The sequence below is a fragment of the Vanessa atalanta genome, chromosome 5 (genome assembly GCF_905147765.1).
Source record: "Vanessa atalanta chromosome 5, ilVanAtal1.2, whole genome shotgun sequence".
Classification (NCBI taxonomy): Eukaryota; Metazoa; Arthropoda; class Insecta; order Lepidoptera; family Nymphalidae; genus Vanessa; species Vanessa atalanta.
Genome location: NC_061875.1, coordinates 5859776 through 5885502, shown reverse-complemented (window position 1 = coordinate 5885502; position 25727 = coordinate 5859776). Strand labels below are relative to the sequence as shown.

At 30.1% G+C, this 25727-nt stretch overlaps 1 protein-coding gene and 1 long non-coding RNA gene across 2 annotated transcripts; both read right to left on the bottom strand.

Moving 5' to 3' along the window:
• Window positions 1-568: 568 nt before the first annotated feature.
• LOC125064329 (putative zinc finger protein 66) lies at window positions 569-3797 on the bottom strand. The gene is made up of 4 exons (XM_047671304.1): window positions 3539-3797; window positions 2532-2615; window positions 1537-1622; window positions 569-757 (listed from the first exon to the last, which is right to left on the bottom strand). Exons 1-4 carry the CDS (start codon window positions 3795-3797, stop codon window positions 569-571), a joined length of 618 nt encoding a protein of 205 aa, XP_047527260.1.
• Window positions 3798-17913: 14116 nt separating this feature from the next.
• LOC125064174 lies at window positions 17914-19805 on the bottom strand. The gene is made up of 5 exons (XR_007119576.1): window positions 19706-19805; window positions 19503-19543; window positions 19175-19327; window positions 18731-18843; window positions 17914-18458 (listed from the first exon to the last, which is right to left on the bottom strand). It is a non-coding gene; the product is annotated as an uncharacterized LOC125064174 (long non-coding RNA).
• Between the last annotated feature and the right edge of the window lie 5922 nt (window positions 19806-25727).

Sequence of the window (25727 nt, the reverse complement as noted above, 5' to 3'; positions counted from 1 at the left end):
AGGAGGGTGAAATAAGAGATGAATGTTTTTATGGAAGTCGGACATTTTTTTAATTAAAAACAAGAAACTTTTTATGGGATACTGATTAAAAATGAGTAAATACGTATTTAAGCATTTCTGGATATTTTACGCCTAAGGGGAAAAATAGGTGTTGACATTTCGTATACAGATTAGTCTGGAAGCCCGTCATTTTTAAAGTTAGAAGCATGAAATTTTATTTTTGGGCTATCGATTAAAAATGCGTTGATTCGCATTTCAGCGTTTCTGGATATTCTACCCTAAGGGCTGAAATACACACCAATGTGGTATACAAAGAGGTCTTACATTAACGTAATATTTGAAGTAAATTTGTAAATATATTCTTTTTCTACGCGAGCGAAGCCGCGGGTAACAGCTAGTTATACTATATAGCTCTTGGCTTTTTTTTATAAGTTACTTTACACTACGGTATGCAAAAAATTAGCCTCCTCGGTTTACATGCATTTTGAAATGTAGATAAAGACGACTATAATAATTAGTAGGTACGATATATTATGGTACGACAAAAAGATGTGTTATATAAAAAATTTTATTCATTAAAATTGTTGTGCAATTGCTTGAACCTAGTCTGAGGTATTGTAAAGGGCCACAGGTCGCCATGTTTGCTGACATTTCCTGAAGATTGTCTACCTTGTCCTGCGTGGGATGCGACGTGAGCACGGAGTTCTCCCGGCGTGGGAAAAGAACGTGTACACCACGTGCATTTGTGTGGCTTGTTCTGGAAAGGTAACGTCTTAATTAGTATGTTATAGAAAATAATCAGTAGGTTTTATTATGTACTCTTATTTAATTTCAATTGTAGATAATTGGCGACAAACATCGTTCGCAAGCAATTAAGTTTGAAACCAGTTTTGATCAAATGTTAGAGCTGAAGTCTTGCACACGCTTTTGGTGTTGATAAAATTCAACTAAGTGTAACGAAATTAAATATCGCGTTAAGTTAAAAATATCATCGTTTTGAGATAGCGTATAAATAGTGCTTTTACAAGCTTCTTTACAACTTGTTCTCTCTACTCATATTCCTTGAAATTAAAGATTTTTGTTTGGTTCTGTAACGTCGGGTTATGGAAACGTCACATTTTTACATTAATAACCATCTAAATTTCGATTTTTATGTGGAAGTATTTTATAGTCAGTTCTGTCAACTACCTTAAGTATTCTATTTTTTGTATTGGTCTGGAAACACTTTTTTCCCGGTTCCCAGTTTTTACATGAGCAAAGGCCTAATTTATTAGCAACAACAATCTTGACAATATATTAAATAATGATATTTTTTTCTATTGACAATATAAATTAATAAACATATATTTAAAAAATAAAAAAGGAGAAAACAAACTTTATATAAGTATATTGGTTGTTTATCACACTATCTTTGACTAGATAGTTTAAATATATTTTACAGTATACCAGAAGACCTTCACATTGCTATACTATGCGGCCCGTTATATACCGATGTATACAAACGTGATTAGAGTATAAGAATAATAAAATGTAAACCTTAGTGTGCGTCATTCGGTGGTAGTAGAGATTAGAGCTGGCTGTAAAGCATTTTCCACATTCAGGACACTTATGCGGCTTTTCACCTGTAAGAAAAACTGAATATTTTCTTCTGTTCCAACTTATATACTTATTTCAAACTTACGGACTTTATTAAACTGTTATAAACTCAATTATTCGATTAATCAATACATTTAGGAGACTATTTTATTCTTACACCTGGACTAGACATAATATTAAAAAATAAGTGTTGTAATCTTAAATTAAATGATTCTTAGTAGTGTTAATGTTTTAAAATTAAATTGGAAATATTTTATTTCAATACATACTTATTTATTCATTTCTGGACGTTTAAAATACATACATATGGAGCTGAATAATTTTATGTGCCTAGTAACCTTCAGGTATATAGATTCGGACACGTGTTTGTGAAAGATTAAAAATCGGCTATCGTTACACATATCGACTTGTGAAATAATTGCTATTAATTAGAATATACCATATTTATTCACAAAGTTTTTTGACTTGTTGTCTTTAAAACGACGTAACCTATAACAATACACTAAATATTTTTTTTAAAACGGACCATATTTTACCATTTAACGAAAAATAAAAAATGATAATTTATGGAAAATTTCTTAATTAGCAGATACTGAGTAAAATAATATGAAAATAAGCGTGTAAACTTGTGATAAGCGCAATATCTGGAGGCAATTAATTGTATAAAATATTACATTTTTTGACTCCAAGATGGACCAACACAAGGTAAGTAGATAATTAAAAATTAATGATCTAATTTTTTCCGAATTTGAATATAATATTCATATTTTTGGAATATAACCCTGATGATAAACGTACGACGTATGTAACATAATACTCGACTTTGACTACGATAGTTTTATAGATGTTTAAAAAAAATAAATTGGTTTCGTGCAACATTGTATATAATTGTATTGAATGGAATTCGAATATTAAACATAGTTTTTCTTTCATACCAGTGTGAATCCTTCGATGAGTGTTCAATGAACTTGATGTGCTGAAGCCTTTGCTGCATACGTTACAAATATGTGGCTTTTCACCTGTTGAGGCAACGGTGAATTATTAGCGTTAATGTCGTGATAAATAAGATTTAAAAAATAATTAATAATTTATTACATAAAAAAGGAATGCGGGTGACTTATTTAGGATTTCAAGCATTGTATTTTTTCCGTTATAAATATAAACATATAATATGTGCGTATGAATGAAGATAAGTATCACAATATAGTAATACAAGGAAAATAGACATGAATAAATCAGAAGAATAATTTATACCGTATAAGGCAAGAGTTATTCTTATAATTTAATAGGAACAATCTATTTTCAAATATAATTTTTTTTTTAACCTTATTAACTTTTTAGTATGCTTTATTCTTAATTCAAAAGTTAGTAGCTATTTCTGGAAATAAAGTAATTTAATATCAAATTTAGAAGAGAGAGCTTTTTTAAATATTTGTATCTCCACAGATATGTAGTCCGTGTCTATGGTGTATCTTTTATTCCTGTATGTTTTATTATTAGACAGCATTATTGTTTAAGTTTTAGGATTACATTTTCTTTGTTCGATAAAAGTTCATGTGCAACATATTTATGTTTATGATTTTACTTTTTTTTATTTATACTCATATTTATGAGTCTGCAAAAATAATACAAAAATTAAAAATAATACGAGAAACTATTAAATGTAGAATACAAAATTTTTGCTAATTTCATTAATATTACATATAAATCCGACTTTTATATATTCGTAGAACAATTCCTTGAAAAACAAAAATAAAGTCAATATAGTCGAATTTGTAAAACTATTCATCACAATTTACAAAATAACACCAATACTATAATTGTAATTTCGAATGAATTGTAAGAAATGGATGAAATCGGAAAAGCTGTAGGTATGGTTATTACGATTAAATCAGTTCTATCAATTCTTACATTAAAATAAAACTGCGGTTCTGCACATTACCTGTGTGGGTACGCATGTGACGTTTCAATAACGAAGGGCGGTCAAACGTCTTCAGACACACTTGACACGGCAGCACTGATTTCATACTCGAGGCTCTTTGCGTCAACGAAGGGTTTCTTTTGTCGACGAGACTTGTCCGTTCATAGAGTTTCACCAAGTGATCGTTTAGTCCAGCGAGGAATTTCAAATCTATAACGTTCAGTATTTTGTTGGATTTGTTTCTGGTCGATAAATCTAAAGGTTCTGTTTGAAAATTCATCGTTGAAACGAATAAAATTTGAACTATTAATATAATTAAGAATTTATATAACATGAATTTGATTACATCCAGGACATATTTAGGTTTTTTTTTAGATTTCTCGAAATGCTATACTACTATGAGTTCAGTATATGATTTCTTTCCGAATTTCCATAGATAAATGTGATAAGTTTTTCCTATTACTCCCTTAAATAGCCTAAGGGTTGACACGTATAAATGACGACGTTATATCGGGCAGTATTGAATTGTGTAACGGTGTAGATCGTTTGGAGTATTGTGGTGACGGTAACAATGAGCTCCGTAGAGCATCGGCCACTAATCGACGTGATTTGACGGTTTTTTCGTCAAAATCATGAAACCAAAAAAATATTTATAAATATGAGCAAAATAATTAAAATAGGACAGTAATTTTAGAGAGGTTTTAGAAATAAAAATACAAATAAAATAAACAAAAGTAAATTCAATTACATTATTTCTTTAATTATTAACATTTTGAAATAGTAAAGATTTAATTGAGTATTCATATATATTTAGAGACAAATCATTGATTATTTTGTGTATTATTTTGTGATGAAACTATAAGCAAATTATTCTTCTTACTACCTAAAGATTAAATTCCTACTTGGGTTGTTGTAAAATTACCAAAATTATGAAAATGCCATATCCAACAAATTTCCAAGTTGTAAGTATTGTATTGAAGAAAACGTAATCGGTTATAAAGGTGACGAGGCAACAAAATGTTTGGATTTTCACGCTTTGTGCGACAAACGGAGGCGATATTTGTTATTTGTACATTATACTGATGATGTCGAAGGTATTGTGAGTTTACAATGAGGCCGAATTTCCGATTAACACCATATTTGTGAAATAAAGTGACGTGGCGATCGTTTGAGGAATCTTTGTCGAAAATATTTAAAGGTAACAAGGTAAAGTAGCTATAATATTATGTGAAGGCTTTAAAATTACTACTTAATCGTACATTGACTAATAAATAACTAACGAAGATATTAGGAGGAGCAGGAATATTTTCATTTTATCGCCTATTAAATTACTTATTGTATCAAATATTTATTTTACGCCAAACAGTAATACGTCAAAGCCTCGGAAAATACATGCACACAAATGTATTTTCATGGTCATGGATTTTTTGATAGTAAAGATTTTTTTATTTACTTATTTATTACATTAGGTTCAACAAGCGGCATCATCATTATATAGGACCAACTGCGTAGTTTGTGGGAGGGAGCACAATAAATAAAGCAAATGTATAGTTAGTAGTTACATGTATATTAAAATAGTAATAGTAAAAACGTACATTTGTACTAATATAAGAAAATCGAAAGTAGCGCTGTGTGTCTGTTGCGCTGCCTTGGCTGATCAATTAAATCGATTTTGATAAATATGGTACGAACTACGAAGCAACCTTCAATCTTAGATACCAAGATGTTTCATATCCCTCTGAGTTTCTTTCGTCGGTTCTTCTCAGGTCCGGGGTGTTAAATTCCGAACCGGTGGTAGATTTTTGACTACCAATAAGCAAGTGTAAACACTTCTATATTGAATAAAGATTTTTGACTTTGACTTTGACTTTGTTATGTCCCTTGTGCTTGTTGTTATACTGGCTCACTCTCCTTTCTAACAAATACACAACAATACTTAGCATTTTTATTGGCGTAGAATATATATTGTGAGTGTTTGGTACTTACCCAGACCGGCTTGCATAAAACCACAAACCCAAATAAAACCACCAAGTATGGATGGGCATCCATTTCTATTGTAAATTAAAAAAAAAATCGTAATTAATTTTATAGGCCATACAAATGTATGTATAAAACGTTTGATGTAGTTCATAGTGTAAACTGAGTTTCATATTGCACGTAATAAGCAACGCCCAATTATAATGATTATCCATGTCGTCAGACATGTCTTTGGTTGCACAATGGGTTATTGAACTTTTTTACCCAATTAAAAGGGGTCCCGTGGAGTTAAGTTTAACAGGCGAACCAAACAAAATATGTATGTATAATATGTACCTAATTTTTGCTGCCTCAATTTAATTTGATTATATTCTTTAATGAATGTCGTGCTGTTTTGAAAAATCTGCGTAGTAATTTTTTAATATATTATGGTTTCTATTGTATCAATGGTGTAACGATGACTGTAACTTATATAAATATTATCGATAGATTCTGATTCGACTCGATTGTTATTCTGGTACAAGAGTTACTTTTGATTGAAATTATATTGCCCCTTGTCCCAAAAATTTATAAATGAGTTTTTTTTGTAATTAGGTTCTCTTTGTACCTATCTATTTTGTTGCTTTATCGCTAGTTGTAATTAGTACGTTTCATATTCGTCCATTTCGTTAACGAGTTATGATATGACTAGGATTTCTTTTGTATTCAGGCGTATATGAGCTTTATAATCGCTATTACATTACTGTGCTTAATGATAGTAATTTGGAGCAAGGTTTTTCGTTATTGCTTTAAGGCATATCGTATTTAATGGGCTCTTTTATAATTCTTTAATCATATTAACGTTAATTTGATTTATTCTTTATTAAAAAGTTAGTAGCTATTTCTGTTATTAAGTAATTTGACTACAAAATTATGAAGATAAGAGAATATATAGATCAAGTAATGGTAAGTCGTAATTTTCCTCCATAGATAGTGGTACTGAAAGATGTCCAAACCTATTTTTTACCGCTGGAACAACGCATTTATGTGTTAGCCCCATTATGTGAGAGCCATGTTGGACTAACCGACACCAACTGTACCGGAATACCAGTTAAAAAACCAGCGGTACCTACTCCGTCTTTTCGGGGGCGGCACGGGATCGCTTGAGCAAACTATCTTGGCAAGATGTATAAACCTTTTCTTACTATGTTGGCAACGACGGGGTAAAAAAGGAAAACGTTATTAACGCTGTGAATGTGTGCTTTTGAATTGCATTGGTCTGATGCATTCCATTGGTGAGCAAATTTGAGTTAAGTTTCTGAATTAGTTAAACAATTATCAAAGAAGTGTGCAAAGGCGACTCGTTTATATGAAATGTAATAATTTCAGGCGAACGAAATCACAGCAGTTTGTGTGTTTTTTGGTTCGTCTTACACTCCTATTGCTATGGCAACAGCCACTGGAGATTGACATTACATACATTACATTAGCAGCCTGTAAATTTCCCACTGCTGGGCTAAGGCCTCCTCTCCCTTTGAGGAGAAGGTTAGGAGCATATTCTACCACGATGCTCCAATGCGCGTTGGGTGATGGGATACACATGTGGCAGAATTTCGTTAAAATTAGCCACATGCAGGTTTCCTCACTATGTTTTCCTTCACCGCCTAGCACGAGATGAATTATAAACACAAATTAAGCACATAAAAATTCAGTGGTGCCTGCCTGGGTTTGAACTCGAAATCATCGGTTAAAATGCATTCGTTCTAACCACTGGGCCATCTCGGCTCTCAGATCTGCTTCTATTTCGAAAACGCAAGAAAGGAAAAAATATTAAAAGTTACCTATTATTAAATAAAAAACCTTTGTATCTATCTTTTATTGAAATTATCAGTATCTAAGACTATTTCTATTTCAGAAATAGAAAATTCGAAACGACGATGTCATTGTCGTTACAGTATATAAATACTATCAAAAACGAAGTTTTGCATCGTAAGACGAAAAACAACAAAAAATACTCCCAACTCAAATGCCGTCTTATTCAAATGCGTTCGCAAATCGGATTTTCTTTCGTCTTGTTAAGAGCATTTGTTTAACTTTCCTTCCCGTTTTCTGTTCTTCTATTTATTTTGTTTTATTTTGTTCATAGCTAAAATAAAAGTTTAAACCATCTTTAATTTAGTTTAGATAAGTATGATAAAACTTCGCTTGTCTAAATAACTAAACAAAAACAATAAACGGTTATTAATTAGTAAATATGCTTTTCACATGACGAACTTGGCGTGGAATATTCGGTTGAAAATAAAGGTTAAAATTGTAAATATAGAATATATTTATTGATTGTTTGTTTTTATATTGCTGTTTTTTTTAATAAAATAGATCGCTTAAAGCAATAAGGCCAAAAATATACTTCTTATTTCTATTAAAATTATCTTTTTTGTATACCATAGGGATTTGTTTCTTCCTTTGTCAAATTATTACGAATTATTAATAAAATTTTTGAATCTTTAAACAGAGTATTAAGAAAATAACACTTTGTAATCAAAATAATCTTGGTTAAGCCTATATTCTGTACTGACGAATAGTGTATATATTATATAGAGTGACGGGTAAGTAAACATGTGATTTCAAAAATATAAATTTTAGATCTTTTTAAAAAGACATTACAGTACATTTTGACGATTGGTTCGGTGGATAATGTGTCATTTTAAAATAGTGGTAACGCTTAATAATTCAAAAGTAAAACTTTCTTTGAATAAAAATATGTCTATTTTCATTTATTGAGAGAAAAATGGTAATAAAAATGTTATATTTTTTTAATACATTTTTTTGTTTTTATAATTGTACCGCTAAGGCCGCCTATAATCGAAAAATACAGGTCCGGGAAAGCAACGTAGAGATTTCCATGTGCTTCGTTTTTGCTGATAATCCATCGGTAGTAAAGGAAAACATCCTAAATATATTTACGTGTATTACATGAAGTTCCTTGGCGCTGTAGCTCTTCAATAGAAACGAACCGTTTTTCCAGCGTGGGACGTTAATGGGCTGATTATTTTCTTTGAAATGTATTTAAATATGTTATACTAATGTATTTAATAATGTAAATCTATTTTAACGACCACTTAAAAATCACAATATTGTGGTAGCTACCATTACTTATTTTTCCAATCACCTACCCAGCCAAAACAAAGGAGAATAATATATTTGTTAAATTTTATACCAGCAGGAATAAATCACGATAAAACTATATTAAAACTCAAAATATATATTAAATGATTTTTTATTGCCGATGTCAGTAAAGATCAATAATACCCCAACTGTTTCTTTAACTCTGTATAGTTCAAAGCACCATCAAATTCGTTTGAAGCTCGTAGAACAAAGGATCTCGGTATAAAAATAAAACAGATCTCGCAATATTTGGCAAAATTACGGCCGCCATCGATCGACGCGCCTCTTGCATAAATGCATTAGCCTGAAGATAGGCGCCGCGCACTATTGCTGCGGTATAGGTCATGACAGGTAGCGATTGTCTTGCTGAATGAAGTTTGTTTTTATAATTGAACAAAGTTCTTACGTTTATTAAAAAAATAAATATGAAGAAAATTTGTTTGCTTGGTGGTAGGGATTTGCGCTAGGGTAGTAGTATTTATGTATTCCCAGTATTTTTGTGTTCCGGTTCGAAGGGTGAGTGAGCCAGTGTAACTATAGGTACAAGGGTTATAACATCTCAGTTCTCAAGGTTGGAATGGTTTAAATTTCTAACAGCGTCATTGTTTATGGGAGGTTGCGACCAGTTACCATCAGGTGGCCCATTTGCTCGTCCGCTACATATGTCATAAAATAAATTCTTAACTAAGTTAAGTTAATATAGTTATAAATAATAAGCTTTAATGTTAATTAAAGTTTATTCTTCGGTTTTTAATTGATTTTAATTATAATAATAATAAAAAAAAATTAACTCGCTAAGTGTTGTTTGTAGATTTAACTCACACTGGGTAATCATCGAATATTTGTTTGTTTTGCCGACGATCATTATTATTTATTAGTTCTGGCATAGTTTGTGGGGATTATTGTGGACTGAAATTATTGTAGTACAAAGACACATAAAAATAATAGAAGAATAGAAGTATTTAAAATTGACAACGGCAGTCAATTTTATGTAATCTAAGATCATGTGAATTGTAAGTAAGGTAAAATATACATCGACCACATCCATATACTCACACAACACAAAATAATGTTGACGAACTTAAGATACTTAGATAAATAATACCTACTTAAATAAATAAATAAAATATGATAATAAAAACGCTACAAGTTTGTAATTCGCTTATCTTCAGCGGCCCTAAATTTATTCTTAATAAAGCGCCAAAAGGCCGGCCGGATGTATTTTTTGATATCTCTTACTTTGAGGATGAAACGAAATCGAGGGTAGAATTCTTCAGGGATGGTTTAATGTGTCGATAGTTCTACGCGCTGAGATCGCTTTGGGATCAATTTCCAACCAATATAGCTTAGGTACAATTTTACTCATTTTCTGCCCTTTTTTAATAATTTTGTACCATTTCTCGGGAGCTGTGCATATATCGAATTATTTTTATTTATGTATTTAGTAGTATGTTTTATTAAATATATATACAGTTTATAATCATTTCGTTGCTAGTTTAAATACATCTTTGAAAATATTGATCTTGTATTGCAAAATAGATCGTTTTATGTTAAGTGCTTCTTTAATTAATGCAACGGTTTATTATGATGAGAACAACATAGACACACTTAAACATTTAGATTTTTTTTTTTTATATTTTACATTAGCTGTGTATAATGAGATTAAAAGTTTATTTTCTTAATTAAATTAACACACATTTAGCAAATTATGCCTTGTTAAGTAAGATGTTCGTATTTAAAACTCGTAGTTCTCTAATATATTCTGAAATATAAAACATGCTTGCTTACTATTATTTTTTTCATACCATAAATTAATTAAATGTAGTAAATAGGTACTTTATTAAGTGTTCCCGTTTTCAAATCTGCACTCTTTGGTCACGCATTCTATTCTCTGATGTAAATATTAATTTACGAAAGGATAGTAGATTTTTAAATAAATATATAATAAATTTTTGTAATGTAATATTGAATGGAGATTTTTGCACTGACTTTGTAAGATCTACGAGTTTGATTAATGAGGCTAATAATGTTGCAAAATTGTACATTTGTTTAGTTAATTGTAATGGCAACATTAATAAGCACAAGATGGGGTCATTCCCTCCATAATATTTTAGTTAAGAAATATGTTATTTATTATTCGCGGTATGTTATTGCTACGGAATGTTGCTAGAATATAAATAATTGTAAATATAAAGTAAAAAAGAAGAATTTATTAAATGTTTCATCAAAGATTCTTAGTAGAAATGAAAATATTTAATAAGGCAAAGTACGAAATGGTGATCTCAAAGAGCAAGTCACTTTGTGAATCTGAAACTAACCGGGCTGTTCAAAGTAATAAGTCCGAGATAAAAACCTCCAAGCTGGGCGTGGCCTACGTTGGGCGTGGCGGGGAGGGACGGGGAGGTGCTTGGAAACCATGTCGAGAGGCTTTTATTTTGTTTTTCATTCCAATTGTATTTAAAGAAATGGAGTTTTCGATGAAATTCTACGTATATATTTACTTGCTTTAATTTTCTTTGTCTGATTCTTTTTATTTCGATATCTGTTTTATTAAAATTTGTAATTGAGTTAAATAAACCTATAACATTTTTTTTATTTTTGTAACAATTTTATGAACGAAGAAATATTTCGTAAAAAAGAGATTATTTCGTTTTTCTTAACAACTACATTCTCTTGAGATTTTTAGAAAAATATTAAACATAACATAATATGTGACGTTATATTATATAAACTGGTTAAGACTAAAGCAATTAATTTAAATTAGGCCAGAACCAGATTGTGAACAAACAAAAATCTCGTTAAAAATTATTTAATTGTAGGTATCGTTTCTGTGAATCCTCACTTACACATCTTAAGCGTTAAATTAAAGTTTATCAAAGAAATTGACAACATTTTTAGAGAAAACGCTTTCTATATATGTATATATACCTAATAATTATATTTTTACATGTTAGTAAACCAAACAACAAATAAGTACTACATAGTATTGGATACCTCACCTACTGACTCATTTAATATATTATATATATTATAATAATATCACTTTTTAATGCTCCCTTTATTGTCGAAATCAGAAGCGTTTATCGAAATAGATTGTATTAACTTAAAGCTTTTAATTGATATTATTAAATTCTTAATTTAATAGATGAAGAATAATAGAATCTTTGAGGTATACATTTAAAGAAATTAAGATATTGACTGTTGCTTCTCAATATATATTCTGTAATGTTTTATATGTACGGAAAAATATTAATGTTTTTATGAGAAAATGTGATTCTCATAACGTTGGTACAAGGAACAAACACAATCTTGTTACTCCTGTTACTCGACCGCATAGAGTCAGTAACTCTTTTGTGGGGCAATGTATACGCTTCTACAACAGGATCCCAGAAAGCGTTCAAAATGCTTCTGTTGAGAAATTTAAAAAAATTGTTAAGGAACGCTTGTGTGCGAAAGGTTACTATACAATTAGTGAGTTTATGTTTGATAGCACACCTTGGGAATGAAACGATCGCCTCCTGGCTGTTTCTACTCATATACAATTATGTATATAATTAATTTGACGTAAAAAAAAATTCCCGCTGAGTATCTTTCGCCGGTTCTTCTCAGGTCAGGGTGTTTTCTTTTTCCGAACCGGTGGTAGTGTTTAATTTGACCATCAATAAGAAAGTGTAATACTTCTATATTGAATAAAGGAATTTGAGTTTGAGATGAATATTATAACTTAGAAATAAGTTATAATGTGTAGAGTATCGTAGATACACCCTTTCGATTAATCCTGGGATTATAATAGCACTTTTTTTTTAATATAATTATTAGTAACTTAATTTTATTTAAATTCATAGAGTTTTGTTATTTTTAGTAATTTTATATGAAAATATATTTTTTTAATTGCTACTTTTTACGTAAAGACAAAACTTACCAGTTATTTAGATTTAATTATAATGATATAATACGTAAGTATATGCCATTAAACCTGTCAGATCAATCATTAAAAGGTTAAATAATGGTTTTAACTTTAATTGTTATTAAGGTATGTTAATGAAATATTAACTGACCAAAGTCAGTTAATAGTTTAGAGTTTAGAGTCAGTTTCTCAGAAAAAAGTAACAGTGAAACCTCTGTGATTGTAGCTGTAACATAAATTAATTATTATTAACGACCAACGGTTTCGCATGATTTTAAATAAATAAGATGAGAAAATCGGTTAATAAGAAAATTTTAGCTATAATTATTTCATATAATTTATTTATTTATTAGTTTATATAAGTAATAAGTAAGAATATTAAAAATAGTTTGAGTAAATTATTTGGAAAATTAAATCCAAATTAGTCCATGGGTTATAGATTCGATTTGGAAAACTTTAACGGCCAACATCAAGATATTACAGCTAATTAATTATCCGACCGAGAGCTGAGATGGCCCAATAGTTAGAAAGCGTGCATCTTAACCGATGATTTTGGGTTCAAACCGAGGCATGCACCACTGAATTTTCATGTGCTTAATTTGTGTTTATAATTCATCTCGTATTTGGCGGTGAAGGAAGACATCGTGAGGAAACCTGCATGTGTCTAATTTCAACGAAATTTTGCCACATGTGTATTCCACCAACCTGCATTGGAGCAGCGTGGTGCTCCAAAACATTCTCCTCAAAGTGAGAAGAGGCCTTAGCCCAGCAATGGGAAATTTACAGGCTGTTAATTAATTATCCGACTAATTAGTGAATGATGATGCTGTATTAAGATATTCTGAAGCATTTATTTGTATGGTGTATTGTAAAAGACATTTTTATTTATAGCAATGACCAAAGTAACTAGCATTCTAATGTGAATGAGGATTTGGAAAAAAAGGGTTTCGTATAATTGTAACAGACAAAAATAGCAATTAAAAGGTAGAACTTTAAAAGATAGAAACATGCCTTTGTGTAATTTTCTATAGGCCTTTTTAAGAGCTAATATTTTCTAGGAAATTATTTTGATATATTTCAAGCGTTCAAGTGTACAAATTCAGCCGTTTTGCACAAAGTATTTAGAAAATAATTATACATAAGCATACCCTTCTCGTATATCTCTCTTGGTGACATTAAAAACCGTATTAAAATCCGTTAAGTGGTTTAGAGGTAGTAAGAGGCGATACAGACTGAGGAAAACAGTAACTTTGTTTTATACTATTTAAGAAGGTTACATAATAGCAGTATAATCTACCTTTATTATAGCAATAGGTAAACATAGGTACTACTTAATAACACACTGATTAATAATTAAATGTACCTTAGTTAATGTACAAATACCTATACCTATACGTATACCTTTCCCAAATCGTGCATATGTAGCCTTAAGCTTATAGGATTTTTTTTTCATTAATTAATTTATTTCTACATTAGTAGTTTATTAATATTATATGAATAATTACTCAATACTAATCTACAATAATTTACATTAAACTCAGCTCCATTAATCCAAATAACACAATAAATAATCTTAATAAAAGTATTGCTATTTATACTCAAATGTTTTTTTATCTATGACGACAAGAGTAAATTCAAAAAAAAAATTAATCATGTTTCGTGAACGCAATAAAGGTCCCCATCACCTTTGCAGTTCTTTCAATTTCATCATGTATATTTAAATGAGGTTTGTATTACAGTCTGTACGCTTTACCTTTAATATGTACGGAACATTCTTATTATCCTGTTGTTTACGTGTTTCCATTCTACCAAGGTAGCTATATTTTCCCGAAAAAAATATCTTCTATTATCTTACTCACATTTAAATGATTGTCTTTGTCTTGGCTTTACTTGGGTTACTTCATGTTGAATCCGCTTCTATTATTTAAATGTTTAAAAAAAAACGTAAATCGTAAGTAGGCGTGTAATATTTTTCAAACCTTACGTATAGATTATATAATATGCTTAATTTTAAGATAATATATTGTTGCTGTGTTATATAAAAATAAACAGTAATTAACTATACAAACTTAAGAAAAAAAACTATAATATAAAAAAAAATCGTTTTTGTTTATGGCGAAAGCTACTATAGCTAGTAAAGCGTCGCAAAAACTTGGATCAGTCCACAAAGTGATGAAGTAGAATAGTGAGGCTGTAAGCAGCTATATAGTGAGGCTGTGAGCTGTAAGTTTACATAGATCTATAAATAAAAGGAAAAAAGAAATAGTTAATGTTACATAGGATGAGTGCCTAGCCGAGTTTGGGAGCAATAGCTTTAATTTCATTACCAGATTTTCTTATATTATCTTATATTATTTATATAAGAAAATCTGGTAATGAAATTAGAAAAGATTTTTTAACGGTCTGTTAAATTGTTTAATAACTAATAGGATAAGACAGTCTGTTTATACCCAAATACCGAGAACGAGAGCAAAATTTTGGAGTGCATATAATTTATATTTAGGTGTAATCATTTATAGAATAAATTCCAAGTGGGAGAATTCTAAAAGTTTTAATGGGAAGTGTTTACATATTAACTCTTATATATTATATGATGACAGCATCACCTTGATGCTGAATGTGACATGGGATAAATTAATATATAAGTAGTTTAGTCAAGAAAATTGTTGATGAAAATAAATGAAAATTGTTTTTTTTTTTTTATATATAAAAAAATTGTAACGAACCAGTACTTATTTATTATTTTGTACATTCACCAAACATAGGTAATGAAACTCAATTATTGTCGTATGTATACTTATATAGAGTAAAGTTAAAAATATATCGTATATATTGAAGGACTAAATAAAATCGTGACGTTGAAGGTAACGGAGATGTCCTGGAGGCTGCAAGTCGCGCTTCTTTTTCCAATTTCCCCGTCGGCGACGCGTTGTGAAAATCCTCTTTTGATTTATTTTTTAATTCGCCGTCTCATTTCAATTTATGGTCGGCGGCTTTGAGGCATTTGTACCTGTCCCAACTTGTCTCTATGTTAATGTCTTATTCTGAACGCGTTCACTTTGAGATATTGGATTAGATATAATTGATAAACACATTAGTGATTATACATTGTATTCAAGAGATTAAAAAACAAAGGTGTGGATTTAAATTTATATGTACTACAAAAGGAATATGTTCGGAATAAACGCGAGTAGAAATAGGTGTAGTTTTTATTAAAAAAAAAAAAACTTTCTAATTCTTCAATTTTTGTATAAATAAGGACCAAATTTTTATTATATACCGTTTACCCATTTCGTCTTTATGTAATTATATTTACCAGTTTACCCGTACTTATACGGTATGGTTCAAAGTATACTCATTTCGAAATGCCAATAGGACACTAAGTTTTAGAAAGGTTAAACAAACACTTCCGAAGTAATATTTTACGAAACGTTTTCGTAGGGACGGGACGGGGACAAGATGGCGCGGCAAAAAGCACAAAGTAACAGATGATCCTAATTTAAATATCTGCGAGGGACAGTGAGGGTGTTTAGGAGTTAGTAAAAAGGGCCTCTTTTACACTATGTCGTTTCTCACATAGTTTCTTTTTTTTGATTATCCATAGAGTATCTATATTTTTTTATATGTAATATTTTGGAATTGTATGGTCCGTACTATGGTCCTATTTATTAACTAATAAGTTATCTATATTTTTAATTTTTATAACAATTACAAAAACCGATAACTCTTATAAATTTATGAGATAATTTTTTTCAAGTTTTGATTTTGACACCTCATTTGATGTTTGTCGATTTTTTTCGACAACGTTTAACCAAGACATAAATTATGTAATTAAAAATGTATTATGAAACCGACCCACTACATATATAGATAAAAAAAAACAAAGAGCTAATATTTGTTTTTTTGTATGGAGGGGATAAAATCCGGAACTAAATATAAAGTATATTCATATAATTTCATTTTTTTTTATTAATAAATTATACCCGTGCGAAGCCATGGCATGTCGCTAGTATATAATATAAATGTCCTGATTATCCTTTTCATTTGATACCCAAGGCGTGCTGTTTCATTTTATTAATACGGTACCTTATGTCTTCTGTAAAGTTCCATATTAAATTTGTTGTGACATCACATAGCCTATGACCAGCGAACAATCAAGATGCTCCTAACGATACCTCATTTATCAAATTATGATAGGTAGCTTAGAATACATATATGCAAGAGTAGATGAATATACATACTCGTTTATTCATAGCCTACAGAAAACGTATACCCTCAATAGTAAGATTAAAATGAATGTTATTTTTATTAAAATTAATGTGTAAACCTACACAGGTGAGTAAATTAATTTAAATTATTTAATATTCACTCAAACAACATCAAAAAGAAACACAGAGCAACAGAATTAGGAAAAAAATAATTGTAATATACGAGTTGTTTTTCATAGGATATAATATAATATCGTGTAATGTGTACCGCTCAGTGAGCAAGACAATATTTTGGGATCAAAGCGACGGTGAGCGGCGCTCAACGGCAATATTACTACCTACCATCGATTTATTTCGTGTAAAAAATATGGTACCTACTTACGTATTAACGTCATCGCAGCAATATGTATAAGGCTTAGATTAATTAAGAAAAAAAGATACTATTTATTTAAATAAATGTAAAAATATTCAATTATTACAATTATTAATAATAAGGTCCATACTTTAATAATGAACCTTATTATGTCACACGATAAAGACATACTGTGAATAAGATAAAAATATCGCTCGCTATACCAATGGTATATAGCACGCATTGAAGACAACTTAATATATTTTTGTATGTTTAGGGGAGCTGGTTCATTGCTATTGGCGGTATCGTAAAATAACTTAAATAACTTGCTTTGACTATGTAAAATGCATGTAGATTTTTTTAAATACATTGATTTTCGTACATGAATAACCCAAATATAAATTGATCTGGTGTGAAAAAAAAATTATTTTAAATGATAAATCCACATAATTAATTAATTGAGTATTAAGAAGTAGAAAATTTTATTATGGTTTTTACTGGTAAACTTTCTCGAATTTATTGTGTTACTGAAAATATATTTTTAAAGCAAGACAGAATAGTGAATAATGATCTAGTTGAAAAAGAGGTTAGTGGTATATTTAGTACTTATGACGTGGATTTTAGTAGTTAATTATTCAATAAAATAACAATATACTAATAAGACGAATTTATGCATATTGTTCGTCTTTCTTGAAAATAAATCAAATACTTTGATACGTTAAATATAATGTACACAAATTTATAGGGATAATATAAAAAATCTGAAGCAAAAAAAGAAATCGTGAGACAAATAAAAGTCAATATATGAAAAAAAAACATATAATAAAGTCGTTGGCCAAAAGATAATATAAAAAATTTGCTTAAGATTACAAAACAAATGTGAAATAAAACAAGTCCTACTCTACGAAAGGCACGCACTTAAACTTAACTTACACCTAGGTTGCACTTGTAACAAAAACACTAATCATAACTTAACTATCGGTTTCGCTCGTTTAACCTGGACTTAACTGACTGTTAGAAATAGTTTACACAAAAACAAAAAACTGTAGCTTAAATTAATACAACTTGTCAAAAGTAGAATCTTATTTTATTATCGCAAAGCTAACTTATGTCTTAACTCCCACAAGAATAGCTAAAACGCTTAAACAAACTATTCTAAATTTAGTAACGGAAAAGTAAAAAAAGTTAACGTCTCCATCTGGTTTACAAACATTAGCAAACGAGTTTAACAAAGAATATAGCCTAGTGACAGCCCGCGGTTCGTGGCTCTCGTCTGACGGATATGTCTTCAATATGTTACTTGCTACAATGCTAGTAAGTTACATAGTCCATTTTTTCTTAATATTATAATATCTGGAACAAACCAATACTATGTCAATACTAGCCGCAAAAGGAGTTTTAAGAAAATTTAAGCAATTATAAACAATATAGCACACTTTATAACCAAAGATACATATGTTTTCATACACTGAAGTATCTCTGAAAGATCTAAATCACTAGTGACAAAACAGGCATGCATGTGCATGCATAAGGCATGGAGATGTAATATTGTTATAATTAAATATGGTCAAATTAAAAAATACATTAGCAAATAGTTTAAATTATGAAAGATAAAAAATACTTACAGTAATGGTTAAGTGAATACTGTACGTAAACTGCCCGCGGCTGTTTGACTTCAAACGTGGCTGGCCGCGTGATCGGCAGTCTACGTCAGCGTGTACTAGAATCATACTAACGGCTGAAACAAGAGGAAAATAATTATAACATCTGTATTCTTTATGATTGCATAAAAGCAAATGCCTGAAACTAGAACCATTTTCGGACATATTTCTATGGTTTCCATAAAATCTCCAACCAAACTATAGCACAACATCAAATGAAAAAGATGAACATTAATCACTTGTAAATAAAATATTAGGAACGAATCTAACAAACCTATAAGAGGACACGTGGCCATCGACCGTGAAAGCGTACCACGTGGTTTTAGATTTTTGCTTCCCCACTGTGAGATAAAACCAATTTACACGACTTATGACACTAATATGAATTATAATAAAAGTGGTACTCACAACTAAACTAAGCGCGTGTTCTGAGCGCGGCTCGCGTATGGTGGCGAGTCGGCGACAGCAGCGCGGGCCAGCCGCGCGGCCGGGCGGCGTCGCTTAACGCCGGCGGCCGCCGCACCGGGCGCCGGTCTGCTGCCGGGAGCAGGCTGCATCTGCCTGATAAAAAAAAATACATTTTCATAAGTCAGTAGTAACCAGTAACACATTTTGAGGTTATTGACTAATTAAGATTGTATAAAAACATCAGCATATGTAACTGTTTCTAATATGTAACTAACAAAATTTAATTCTATGAAAAAAAAAGCCTAAATAATAACAATAATTAACTTACTCCCTTCAACAGACCACGTGTGCCGCGGGCACCCTGGCTCACTGTAACAAAATTAACTTACTTAAAAATCATTTAAGCAATTCAGTTAAATTTACTTATACTCTTGGAATAAATATATATAAACTAATAATTATTTTTAAGTTAATGGAAAAAGCACATGGTTAAATGGAAGAAAGGCCAACGTTTTAATGAAAACTACTCACGTCCCGCGTCATCGCCCGAGTGCAATTTGCGCCTGCGCACTTTGCCTTTTATACCGGAGATAAGACAGTTTACAAGCAAATAGATGTAACTAATTTAAAACATGTTTATTTAATTTTACCGTATGTGTTTGGTGGATAGGAAATGGTTCTTTATTATTTTGATTATATGATGTATTAGCATCAATTTACATTTAATGCTGAAACCTATATTCGTATATGGTTCCTTTCAGTTGAATTTTTCGAATCTGTTTCTTAAGTAAAAAAATATTTATATATATTTTACGTCATTGGTATGTATAGGGCAAATCGGCCATCTAATGGTAAGTTACCATTGCACATAGATATTGCCATCGTTAGAAATTTTAACTATATTTTTTACGTCGCCAATACGTCATCAACATTGGGAACGTAGATATTATGTCCATTGTGCCTATGGTTACACTTGCTCACTCACCGGAACACAACAATACTCAGTATTGCTGCTTGTCGGTAGAATATAGGATTATTGGTAAGCTCCTACCAAGACGGGCTAGCACAAAGCCCTACCACCGAACATTATATTATTTGTTACAGTTTTGTCTAGTTGTCAACTCTTATAAACGACATAAATATTTGAATATATCCTGTCGGGTTTTTGATTAGAATATATTAAAATTGTTCTCATGTCAAAGAAATTCACAACGTCATTCGGTAGTCTCTTCATGTACTGTTATATGTCGTATAGTGTGTAAAGGTACAAAAACCTTGTATGTAATAATATCAAGACACCTGATAGAACATCAAGTCTTTAATATAAGGCAGGTCTTTGTTGCGGGAAGCCACAATCCCTTACGCATTAACTTTAGTCGACATCCATCCCTTTGACCGAAAATTCACAGCATTGAAGTGCAATAGGTATAATTAAATATAAGTACGAAGGAATTGGCGAATGCTTGTGGATAAAGTTGTACTTTGGTCCGAGGCATGATTAGAATTTCACTGTTAAATTATTATTAATCGTGCTGAATAAAACACAAAAAATCAGGCAGCTTCTTAAGCAAACATATTAGCTTGATAAAAAAGTATAACTCCATGCAATGACCGTAATAATAATAGCTTTGAGGCTTTTTTGTATTTTTATTTACGTCTTTTATTTAAGTATAGTATTTTTTTAATAAATAATTATGAATTTGACATTTAATAATTCCTATTTTATTTACATCTTATATTTAATACATTATAATGAGGTAAAAATTGTTTGTTTGAAGGGGATAATCTCCGGAACGAACGATCCAATTAAAAAAAACACTGCTAAGAAAACTACGTTATCCCTGAGTGCTATGGGAATAGATTATATTTATATCATATTCTTTATTATTGAATTGCACTCGAGCGAGCCCGGACGGTTCTACCATCTTTATTTTCGGACTAGTGGGTCGCACGCGAAACTTCTCGTTTATTCAACAGATTTTTACGAATTTCGAAACTTATGACAGGTTTTTTTTAATTTAATTTCATTGTAAGCTGACGACGTCTGTTCGCACGATTTACATTTTTTTTTTTTTATATATACAACCATAGCGCCGCTCTACACGAGCCCAGTAACTTTGTTCCGCTCACTAAAATTTTTTTTTTTAAATCATAACAATTTAATAAAGGGTAATCAAGAATCCTCTTTATTTTTCTGCACATCTACAGCTGGAGCTCTTCAAAATGAGACTATAACCGATATTTTTATTGCAGCTGTCGTCATTAATCACCAGGACAAAAATCGGCTTACTCTATTAATAAGTATATAAGATGACACAATAATAGCAAATTGGCAAGTTAGTTTAAAACCACCTATTTCAACGTCGTCACTTTCCATGGCGGAAAAAAAAAATTGCATTAAAATATTAAATATGTAATTGAACTGTAGAAAAAGAAAAACTAATAAACTTCTCGAAGACTTATAGAATCAACATTTATTTATAATTTAAACTTTTAAAATAAAGATTATAAATGCTTGTAAGAATCTGCTTAAACCTTTTTGATTTTGAATACATTTTAAATAGATACTATTTTAAATAAATTATAAATATTAAAAACTAATAATTTTCAGTTATGTATTTTTCGCGCAGATTACTAAAAGTTACATCGAAGTAAACAAAGAATGATCGAGATTATTACATCTACCTACATTTAATCACTTTTTAAAATATAGTAATTTTTGATATTTTAATTATGTTTTAATCATTTTTAACATAATTTCACCTGTTATTATGTGCCCATATTCTTTATTTGATTTCTTTATGCGGGTTACTTAACTATAGCTATAATAAAGTTTTTAAATAATTACTTTGTATTAAATTTTCCATTCAATATGTAATTCAATCACGAACGAGGGTGTCGTGATTGAGTACTGTATTCATTCTTATGAGATTTAAAGACATCTATTTCTTTTTTTTTAATTGTGCTTCGTTATTCTATAAAAAAACGACCAATTGCGAGTAGGACTCGCAATTGAAGGGTTCCGTAGCATTATCTATAAAAACGTCAATAAAATTATGTCTGTACTCCCATACGAGTCGCCTTAAATATTTATTTTATTCTGTTTTTTATAGCGGCAACAGAAATACATCATCTCTGAAATTTTCAAGTGTCTAACTATCACGATTCATGAGATACAGCCTGGTGACAGATGCACGTTTGATCCTTTGGGTACGGAACCCTAAAAAGCATTAATTATAAGTACAGCACGTTCAGTAGAATACAAAAGTACTTGCATAATCTTATGTTCTGTATTTAGCGGGTAGACTGAAAATACTGATCAAAATAAAGTTGGAAGCACTGAGTTATATAGATTTAAATTTGACTAGTTACTACAAATATGCCTTTATTTTACATGGTTGTAGAACTAATAGAATATTATTTCGACTATTATATTTTTTCAAATATAATATATGTCACAATTAGACAGCAGAATTAGTACTAAATTAATTTAATAAATTGTTGTATCGAGATAAATAATCATGAGGAAAGTTCTTGCAATTAGATCTTTCATAATAATTAAAGAGTAGGCGGTGCTTTTACACGGCAGATCAAAATAAGACGTTAAAATTCTTATCTATTATATTACAATTAAATTTATTAGGAAACATACACTGCAAAATACATAAAAAAAAAAAAATCACAACAATGTAAAAGTAAACCATACAATTTTTAGTAATTAAATAAACCCTCTGAGTTTCTTTCGCTGGTTCTTCTCTGGTTAGGGTATATTCGTTTCCGAAAGGGGGGTTAGTGTTTAATTTGACAATCAAATAGTAAGTGTGATACTTCTATATTAAATAAAGGAGTTTGGTTTGATTGAATTGCCAATGTCGCCCCCGGTCAGCTCCTCTAACACCAACGCGTCTTTGGATATGTTAGAAAAGATGTGTGTCATCATGTTTAAGACTCTTTCGTTGTACAGTAGTATGTACATTTATTTAAGACTTTTCGGTGTGTTTTTTTGCAATAACATTGTATTATTATTTGTTAGGTTGAATTAAAAATAACAAATTAGACATGTTGAATTTATGTGACCAATATAAAAGTGAAAACGGAACAGATTGCCACCAGTGGACCAGTGCTGGGTTCGTTCATTGGACCGGCCCAATCATGGAGACTTCCGAAATCTTAATTTCATTAACATTGTACTTGATTTAGAAAGGTGAAAAGTTACGATATAACACATCGAGCAAAGCATTTCCCGATTACAAAAACGTCGTTCCAAAGTTAAGCGAAATAAGATATACCAGAGCATATCCAAAATCTACCCGATGTATGTACTGTAGTTGAACCTGATATAGACTGCCCGACTGAACCATCAACTCAAAATATTGGCCCTGAATTCAGTATTGCAAGCATATCTTTAGTCCTAAAATTACATACTCTCGGATAAGTCTATAAAAACATATTTTGTAATCTTAAGATATATATAAAAGGCTCTATTTAAGAAAATGTATTTATTTTTATTTTATATAATATTATAAAGATTGTTTGTATTTACTTTCATTATTTTCAAAATATTTAATAAAAAATTTAATAATAAGTAATCTTATGTATTATGGGTGAAAGATGATATAGGTAGATAGATAGATATATAAAGGTTAAATATCTAAGTTAAATTAGTAAATACGTACTTAATTACTTAGGTGATTCTAAAACTGTGCTTAATTTGAATTTAGTTGTAGAAATACGTCTCTTAATTTTGTTTGCCTTGCTGTCACAGCTGTAGTTATTTCTTTTAGTAATAATTGGTTACGTTTACTTCATGGTCAATTACAATATTATTGATAGATTTGAGACCTTTAATAGGTAGGTACGATTTTCTGATTTCTTTAGCTTTTTAACATGAACCTATAAATAAAATCTTTTAAGTCCATTGCAAGCAATAAGTGGTGCAAATTAAGAGACGGCGGTCAAAATAAAACAATCGCAGTCTTAGTTTTTTATCATAATGCTTAATTAGAAAATGATGAAAATATAGCTGTAAATACTTGAATGTGAGGCCTTTTTACGAACGTCTTTTTTTACTATGAACTGTGGGTTTGAATTTACTCTAAAGTTAAGTGGTCCAATAGTAATCTTTCCCTAATTTGAATTTATGAAAAAGAAGAATGAAGTTGTTAAATCATAAATCTAATGTCGCCAATAGCATATCTCCATTGACTATTTGAATAACTATTACAGTATTTTATCATAAGGGTTAATTGCAGATATTGCGGTATTTGCAGATATATTTGTTTTAAGATAATAATCAAGTTTTATTTTACTAATTATGGCGCTTAGGACTTTGTATTTCCATTATAACTTTAATTTATGTAAGTATTAGTTAAACCAAGCGACGTACTCATAAATAAAGAACTTAAATATATTTTTAAAGTTCCAATATGTTTTATTATGTTCATTGCGTTTTTATATAAATCAACTTATTAATAAGACGTAAAAAGCAATCTCTTTGTCTGGGAAGACGCCATCTTGGCTGGCCAGCACTTAGCTCGATAAATTTAATAATCCTTGGCAGACAACCCCCGGGAAGTAGAAGATGGGGGATCTTCTACTTCCAGGGAAATATTATATAAGAGAAATCTCCCTGTGGGCGGGGACGAGGGCGTGTCCTCTAGCGAGTGGGCGTGCCACGTTAAGTAACTTTCCTAGTTGCCGTTTTTGATAAAATAAATTGTTTTTTAAGTAGATGTTATGTAAGTGAAGAACCTGTGTATATATCTAGCCATATTATATTATTTTATCAAATAATGTTTCTCAATGGTTTTATCAATACAAATATTCGTGCAAAAGAAGAAATACTGATTTCTAATATAATTATAAGATTTGCACTTTATTATATTGTGATTTTTATAAATTAATGAAGAAAATTATGCAGCCGAATGAAGATATTAAGTTCATAACCAATTTCATTTATTAAACGCTTCTGATCTGCATCTATTTCAGAAATCAATAGAAATTTATTTGAAAATTAATTTTGTGCGAAACTTTAAGTGTTACTTTATGTGTATTTTTACTTTAGTATTAGTTTCTACTAACAATATGAAACGCAAATGAAATTACAAATAACTCAGAACATCAGAAATTAATCAACGTTTAAAGAAAAAAAATGATTTTTGTATTTATTATTACTCACTGCCTAAGTTTAGTATAAAATAATAATAAATTAATTAATTTTAGGACAGGACAGAAGGATTTATTATTATTAACTATATTTAGGTAAAGACAATAAAAAATTAACGCATTTTACAAAACACGATTTTAATAAGTGGTGGGTTAGGGCAGGCTTAAAAAGTCTATGCTTCGCATTTATTTACAGTTTAGTGTATTTTGACACGCTGAAGACGACACGACAATATTAGGATTGTGAAAATACCCGCATATTTATAAATTATTTGAATTGATATTCTCAACAACTCTTGATCATTGAATAAAAATAGTATAAACTAGTATCAAAAAATATCGATCTATACTATTCTATACAGGTTTTATAGAAATGATGCTGTTTTCA

Coding starts and splice junctions, on each gene's coding strand:
- LOC125064329 (XM_047671304.1), bottom strand. CDS start 3,797: ATGAATTTTCAAACAGAACCTTTAGATTTATCGACCAGAAACAAATCC. Junction 1,623..2,531: donor TCATCGAAGGATTCACACTG/GTATGAAAGAAA, acceptor TTTTTCTTACAG/GTGAAAAGCCGCATAAGTGT. Junction 758..1,536: donor ACCGAATGACGCACACTAAG/GTTTACATTTTA, acceptor TTACCTTTCCAG/AACAAGCCACACAAATGCAC.